General features: G+C 39.2%; 1 protein-coding gene across 1 annotated transcript; it reads left to right on the plus strand.

The window, feature by feature from the left end:
* On the plus strand, positions 1,310 to 8,156 carry LOC109823982 (auxin transporter-like protein 3). Its single transcript, XM_020390466.1, has 9 exons — positions 1,310 to 1,753; positions 4,650 to 5,208; positions 5,321 to 5,503; positions 5,684 to 5,799; positions 5,909 to 6,092; positions 6,182 to 6,279; positions 6,366 to 6,573; positions 7,313 to 7,570; positions 7,712 to 8,156. The coding sequence occupies exons 2-9, from the start codon at positions 5,053 to 5,055 to the stop codon at positions 7,901 to 7,903; spliced, it is 1,395 nt and encodes a 464-aa protein (XP_020246055.1). The 5' UTR covers positions 1,310 to 1,753; positions 4,650 to 5,052; the 3' UTR covers positions 7,904 to 8,156.

The following is an 8,456-nucleotide window of genomic DNA, read 5'->3' on the forward strand; positions in this document are numbered from 1 at the left end:
CAGCTCTAGTCAATTAGCTAGCTACACAGCTATCAGCTTTCAGCTATAATTTCACAGCTTTCAGCTAGCTTAACAGCTTTCAGCTCTATAATTTCACAGCTTTCAGCTAGCTTAACAGCTTTCAGCTATAATCTCGCAGCTTTCAGCTAGTTTTACCAAACAGAGCCTAAATGGACGACGGTTTGGACTATGGTCTCTCACTACCAATGTATCTCCCCATGCCTTCTCGGAGGGTTCACTATCACTCTTCCTTAACTCATAGTTCATCAATGCTGAGGTCACCTCCTTATAGCTAACAGTGGTTCTACCATTGATCATTGTAAGGACAAAGGTACCAAAATCAACCTCTGGCAATGAACATAGCAACAACATTGCCTTATCTTCATCCTCTACCATGATATCCATATTGGCCATATCTAATAGCAATTTTGCGAAGTTATTAACATGTTCTCTAATGGAAACTCCCCTCTTTATTTTGAATTGGTAAAACCTCTTCTTCAAATAAAACCGATTCTCAATGCTCTTCGTCAAATACTTCTCATTGAGTGTTTCCCACAACCGTTTCGCCGATGTCTCGTTCATCACATCATAAATCAAGTCCGGCGCCAAACATGATCGAATAATCTCACACGCTCTACTATTCATTTTCTTCCAAACATTGTTCTCTATATCCTCGGGTTTCTCTTGTAATTCAAGAGTCTCCTCTAAATTTTGGGCGTCTAATGCATCCATCACTTGACACCTCTACAAACCAAAATTTATCTTGCCATCAAATTTTTGAACATCAATTTTTGTATTATTAATGATCAACGCTTGTATCGCCTTCAACAGAGACGATCCTGATGTACTTGTTTCGGTCATCTCGATAATCCAATCTCTTCAAACGAGAATCCAAGGCTTAGCTTTCTTCTCTAAATCGAATCTCAAGCCAAACTCGGAGCTCTGATACCACTTGTTGTGCGCAGCGGAACCGAATGCACACAATCACAAACGAGATTGGAACACTAATCAACAACTAGAATAAGTAACACAAATGCAAGACACCAGATTTTACGTGGTTCGGCAAACCTGCCTACGTCCACGGGAACGACACACTAATTTCTTATTAATAACAAAAAATTACAAATAAGAGAGAGGATCTCAAACTTGAGATCTCTCAAACAAATAGCAATTGATTTTTAATCTAAAATCAATGCTCAACCACTCTCTCTTAAATAACCCCCTATCTTAATTGCTCAACTCCACCTCTCCTTTAATTAATGAGAGCTGAAACAAATTTGGGGGCATCAAAATCGCAGCCGCCACCGGATTTTTTCTTCTCTGCTCGCGCTCAAGCTCCGCTCCTTGCTGCTCGTTCCTCCGTCGCTCTGTGAATAGGGTTTCCCTTTTATAGGGAAACCCTAGGGCGAGTTCTCTTCAATCGGGTGGGATCCAGCTGGATCCCACCACAGCTCCGTAGGCGAACTTCGAACAGGCTAGTTCGAGACCCAGCAGGTGAGATCTACGCTAGCTGTCTTCCACCGCGCAGGCGAGCTCTACATCCGCCAACAGACGAGCTCCAATCTCGCCTTCAAACCTCACCATCAGGCGAGCTCCCGCATCTGCCCTCACCTACAGATCTGTAAGTGAGCTCAAACCTCGCCATCAGGCGAGTTCACCACAGGCGAGTGACTCGCCTCTCCACGCAGGCAATCTCCTCAACCGCGTCAGGCGATCTCTGAGTCCTCGCCTTGTCTGCGCCGTCGTCGTCGAGGTACGTTGATCTACATATAACATAGGCAGTTCTCTCAAAATCACACATAAGAATACTACTAAAGAAGAATAAAGCAGATATGTGGTTAAAAACTTTAGAACATTAAGGATGAAACCTAATACCTGGATTGGTGATTTTCGAAGATGCTGGAATGAATCACCAATGAAAATGCTCCCACACTTGAAAAAAAATAAAGAAAATAAATTCCCTTACCCATGAAAAAGCAACATAAATGCTCTCACACATGAAAAATCCAAGAGCACGTAACAAACCATCTATTCCTGTAAGTCATATGATATATACTAGCTAGCAAGTCCTATTAATATGCTCACCAGATCTAAAAAACTTGGACTAGATCTCATCTAATAGTCAAAATAATTATAAATTCTATAATCAATATACATTCAAATATTTCGGATGCAGATCTGAATATTTCACTGAATGTCTGTTTTCATACTGTATATTTGAATATTTCACTGAGTATTTGTTTTTGGTGAAATATTTAAGTATTTCACTGAATATCTATTTTCATACTGTACCTATATATCCGGATATATATAGATATGTAGTAATCATGTTTTTATCCAAATAAATTATCATTTTTTTAATCCCTACATATATACCCCTTGAAATGTAAGCTTATATAGCAACTACCCATCCCATCCATCCCATGTTACTCAAAAACCCATGAATCATTTTAGGCACCGAAAGTAACAAAAAAGCCAACAAACTCAATTGTGGTCTTACAAACTTAAATCTCAACTGAGTGATGGTCCTTGAAACCAAATTGCATTGGTCCCAAAAGCGGTACTAAACCACTCGAACACGTCGGAAAAGAGAAGAAGGGGCTCATGAAAATTGTACAAAATCAACCGACTATACTATCTTAATTTTTAATTAACTGGATTAATCATAGCATTGAAGGCCGAAATATGTACTCATTACTATAGTTATAATTAGTAAAAGAGATATTTGGAGCGCCCCTACCTTACTTTAAGGCTTTAAGAAAATAGAGTTTTGATAAGTCAAACTTCTACAATGATAGAAATTGGAATTCTTGGCCTTTCAAAGTTTGGAAGGGCTTCAAAAAATTTCTCACGGTATATATGTCAATTATTTATCTCTAATAGATTTCTAGCTAGTTGGCGTGTTTTAGACATGTATGAAAGCGTTCTCTGTTTTTTGTAATATAGACTAACGATTAAGCTTTTCATGTAAGGAAATTCTCTCATATATATATAAATTCAAAGAACACGATCACAATCTTCAGTTTGAATTCACATATCAAGATATTTATTCCATACAAATTCGGTCTAAAAAAAAGACAATTATAGTTAAAGTTTAGTTGCATCAACCGATCCTACTATCCCAGCTGTGTTTCCTTTGTTATTTTGTTTAATCATGAGGAATCAATTGGTAACCTTCTTAATGAATATACACATTTCAAATTCATTAGTAGTCTTAATTATTTTTTGTAAGTAGAGACACATATTTTTCTTTTAATAAGATTATTAGGAACGTGTAACTTGAACATGAGCGTATCTAATTTTCATCATAATGACAATGCAACATGATAGAAGTCCAGAGATTACATGAACTCAAGTTTGTACTTTTGCCACTATCAATCTTCGTCTTTGCTTTATTAGAGATAAAGCTTGCCCATCCTTTGTCACACACAAAGGAAAGAAAAAAGATTACGAGAGAAAACTACCATCCCTTTCACCAACCACCCACCAGCTTATTACAAGCTATCGTGGTCACCATTGAAACTTAATTAACATAACTAATCATGGCAAATTACTAAGGTTCAAGCTTGTTAAATCATAAAGCCAATCTTGCATCCCTAGGAAATCTATAAACTAAGACGGGCTTGCCCCCTCATGGGGCTCCCTAATCATTCCTATGTGCACAAAAAATAAACATAAGAAGAAGAATCCCACAATTCTCACAGGGCCACTGCCTTGCATATATAAAAGGGGTAGCCAGTTGTCACACGTGTGACTTAATCATGTGAAGCACCACCCTCTACATCTCCAATGTAATCATTAACCCCATCTAAGTGATTGGTTTATCTTGCGATAACAAAGATTAATTAGTAGGGAAATATGTTTAACCCATCTTTGTTGGGCCCCTTGTAGTGCATGTAGTGATGAGCCTCCATTCCTTGGGTGGGCTCCGTAGCTATTCACTCTTAGCTAGTCTCTATCAAGCATGTCACGGTGCAAGTGAAAAATAAATAAAAAATAAAAAATATTGGGATGGTAGTTGAGCCGGGTTAAATAACAGGTCTAACATGACCTATATTTGATTTGAATTAGTATTGGCGTCCAGAGGTTGGATATAACACCAGTTCTATTAATAGTCAACGGAGGCTAGTGTCTCCCTTCATATTTTGGGGTGTGTCACTGACGTGACATACATCCAATTCATCATATATGAGTATAATGATGATCGGGTCTAGATGTATCACATCCATACACTCACTAACATTATGGAGAAACACACGAGTCCCCGTTTACTCTTGCAATTATATGAGTTTTTTTAATGAGTTACATTCAATTTTCAGATGGTAATTTGCATGATATAACAATTTTGATTGAATTAATGAGTTTAATTTTCATCAAGGTCATGATGTGGAAGTTAACATCGAACAATTGATTCATAGCTAAAAAGTATATTGACCGCTGTCCAAAGCTCTCATATATACAGACCAACATATCTACGCACATCACACATACACGTAGCAAAAGTATCAAATATATTCCGTGTCTACTGTATTAATGGTGTACCAAGATCCATCTATCTTTGGATCATTGGATTTTGAAACTTCTGCATGGATCCAAGAGCAAACAATACGAACAAAAAAAGTATGAAAAGTAATTGGGTTTGGGTTTAGGATGACAAATAGATCCGTAGCCAACTCTCCCCATGCATGGAAAATCTTAACCGGGTGCAGATCAATCCTACTCCTACCATTGGTACAATGCCGTAATTTATGAAGCTGTGCGTTGCCATCCCTAAGTCTTGCGTGGACCACGACAAAACTCATCTTGATGGGCTTTTCATTTTGCAATAAAAGTCCTATCATGGGCCAGACCGCTCGTGCGCTGCTGGCCAAGCCCGGCCCCAGACTCCCAACTTTCCAAAGAAAAGCAAAGCTCTTAACAAACAGGCGAGCAAAGAGCACGGCACGACAGCAGTAAGCCTTAGAATGCATCACCACCTCCCTTTATAATCCCCACACCTCCTCTCCGTTCTCACCACCCCAAAACATACCAAACAAACGAAGCACAGGGGCCATGGCATCGGAGAAAGTCGAGACGATCGTAGCAGGAAACTACGTCGAAATGGAGAGAGAGACCGAAGACACGGAGAGTTCGAAGAGCAAGCTCTCCAAGCTCTTTTGGCACGGCGGCTCAGCCTATGACGCTTGGTTCAGTTGTTCTTCTAACCAGGTATATATTAATTACCAACTAAAAAGAAACAAAAAAAAAAAAAACTATATTCGTATACATCACATAACTTTAAGCTTATGAACGCTATACAATCTTTGCACGATCCATGTAGGTGGCTCAGGTGCTGTTGACATTGCCATACTCGTTCTCTCAGCTAGGGATGGTGTCAGGGATCCTGTTTCAGTTGTTTTATGGGCTAATGGGAAGTTGGACTGCTTATTTGATAACCGTACTCTATTTAGAGTACAGGACTAGAAAAGAGAGGGAGAAAGTAGATTTTCGGAATCATGTAATATCTTTATCTGTTTATTTTTCTTATGGATAAGAGAGTTTGCAGTACATAAGATTCTCACAGGAAAAGAAAAGACCCTTTTGGTCATATGATTGAAAAAGTAGGAGAATATTGTGAAACTCTCACTGTAATTTTATTTCAGTAAAAGAAAATTAACCGTGTATACCTCTGTTTTGATGCTTCCAGTGGTTTGAGGTTCTCGATGGGCTCCTGGGCAAGCACTGGAGAAATATAGGACTCCTCTTCAACTGCACTTTCCTTCTCTTTGGAGCAGTTATCCAGCTAATTGCCTGTGCAAGGTAAATAAAAGAGTTGGGGACTTTCATACTCTAAATCAACTCTTTTGTTTGCCCCCCTCTCTCTTCAAGAACTAACTCTTTTTTTTATTTATTAATATTTTCATTGCAGCAATATTTACTACATAAATGACAGCTTAGATAAGAGGACATGGACATATATTTTTGGGGCATGTTGTGCAACATCAGTGTTCATCCCCTCCTTCCACAATTACAGAATGTGGTCATGTCTTGGCCTCATAATGACAACTTACACTGCTTGGTACCTAACAATTGCGTCTTTACTCCACGGCCAGGTATAAATACGTAAAATCCCAACCAACTGTAACGCTTCTTTCAAACAATTTTCGATTTCTGAACATCAAATTTATGCGCTTTTTTCAAGGTCGAAGGAGTGCAGCATTCGGGACCCAGCAAGATGGTGCTATACTTCACGGGATCAACCAACATTCTCTACACATTTGGAGGCCATGCTGTTACAGTGTAGGATTCTTAATCGATCGCAGCTGTTATCTTAACGATTTCTTCGTAATTTTGTGGATAATTTTGGTGATCTTCGTTTTGGGCAGCGAGATTATGCATGCGATGTGGAAGCCGCAGAAGTTTAAGCTCATATACCTGGTGGCAACATTGTATGTGCTGACCCTGACCTTGCCCTCTGCCTCTGCAGTGTACTGGGCATTTGGGGATATGCTTCTAGATCATTCTAATGCCTTCGCTTTGCTCCCAAGGAGTGGGTTCAGGGATACTGCGGTTATCCTCATGCTCATTCATCAGGTAAGGTTCTGGCTCCTCCTCATTGAGTATAGTTCCATTTGCATGCAACTGTTGCAGGGGACAAAAGTTGGTTAACACAGGCATACGTATGGTTCAACGGATGACAGTAGATGTGATAACCAATGTACAATAGGCACCGCTGCAAATTTTCTTAAATGATTTAAGCTAGCTAGGAATTGATAGCATCCAAGATGCGTGTACTATAGATCTAAACTTGAAATTTGGATTTCCAAATTCAAAATACTTACTACAAATCAACTATGTAGAAAGAAAATATAGGATGAGTCAATGTGGTGCTCTGACCATATATCTCATGTTGTCAAAAATAAAAGTTGAAATGTTGTAAATTGTATAATTTTTTATGCCTTGATACATGATTAAAAACCCTTCTGAATCTTTGGAAATCTTGTTCCTACGCTCGTATTCCGTGTGAACATCAGACCTGACGGTACATATTTTCAATTTGTAAACCCAAATTTTAAAATTAAATCTGCAGTACCTACATCTTGGACACTATAAGTAGTAGCCTAGCTCAACTCTTTTCAAACATTTTATTTCTAGTGAGTACGATGGATAAGCATAGTGAAGATAGGAACATTCAGGCGCAGAATCATAAGTTGCGGCCAGTCTTTTACTAACTTCTACCAAACTAATGACTCGGGGGGGCCTTGACAATAGTGATATAATTCCTCCCTATTAATTGTGCCACTGATTCCTGCATATCCTTACTGTTCTACAGTTTATAACCTTCGGTTTTGCTTCTACTCCACTCTACTTCGTATGGGAGAAAGCCATCGGCATGCATGAGACCAAGAGTTTGCTGAAGAAGGCCCTCGCAAGGCTCCCTGTGGTGATCCCTATATGGTTCCTCGCAATTATATTCCCATTCTTCGGCCCCATAAACTCCACCGTTGGATCTCTCCTTGTGACCTTCACGGTGTACATAATTCCGGCCTTGGCTCACATGGTAGTCTTTGCTCCAGCTTCAGCAAGAGAGGTATACTAGTCCCACACGCATATATGTGTCTTGCAGTACAAAACTAATATGAGATTCGCAGTCCAGTTAGCATTGCTCTTACACGATATATAGCTAGCTAGCTATTGTTCTTTAGTTAATTGGATTGTGTTTTGCTTTCAGAATGCTGTGGAGAGGCCTCCGAAGTTCTTAGGAGGCTGGGCTGGTTTGTACTCAATGAACTGTTTTGTGGTGGTTTGGGTATTGGTGGTTGGATTTGGATTTGGGGGTTGGGCAAGCGTGGTTAATTTCATACGTCAAGTTGATACATTTGGACTATTTACCAAGTGTTACCAATGCCCTCCTAGGCATTAGGGAGATGTACATCCCCTCTACTCGCCAAAATTGGAGGAAAAAAAAAAAAGCTAAGGGATAAACAAGTATTTTGAGAGTGCGTTTGAAAGTATTGTGTAAGTTCTAGATTGTATGTATTCACTGATGAAATGTGAGGCTTGCTCAAGAGACGAGAAGATTTTTTTTTTTTTTAATCTTTTTAGATTCCTGTTATGTTCTATCATTTTAACGGATATCGCTACTAATTATCAATCAAGGTGTTGCTTTTATTTCACATGAATATAGAAATTAAGGAAAAGAAAAAGGACCAAATGGTGAGGTAGGGCAACCGAAGTTACCTTTCTAGCTCAGTGGAGAAGAGGTGAAAAGGGGCCCCAAAATATTCCTCTCCTACAAAAGATAATTGGCTTAACGAGTTGCCTAGGCCGGAGTCCTAAAAGTTTTGCTCCACTTATTGTACCGGACATCAATCCAAGAGCAGCTCAAGACTAAAAATTTAGGACCTTAAAAAGGGGAGGGGGAAAAAAATTGCAAGGTGTGTAAATCTCGGGATCTGCTCAAGGTTAAGCATTTG

The sequence above is a fragment of the Asparagus officinalis genome, chromosome 9 (genome assembly GCF_001876935.1).
Source record: "Asparagus officinalis chromosome 9, Aspof.V1, whole genome shotgun sequence".
NCBI lineage: Eukaryota > Viridiplantae > Streptophyta > Magnoliopsida > Asparagales > Asparagaceae > Asparagus > Asparagus officinalis.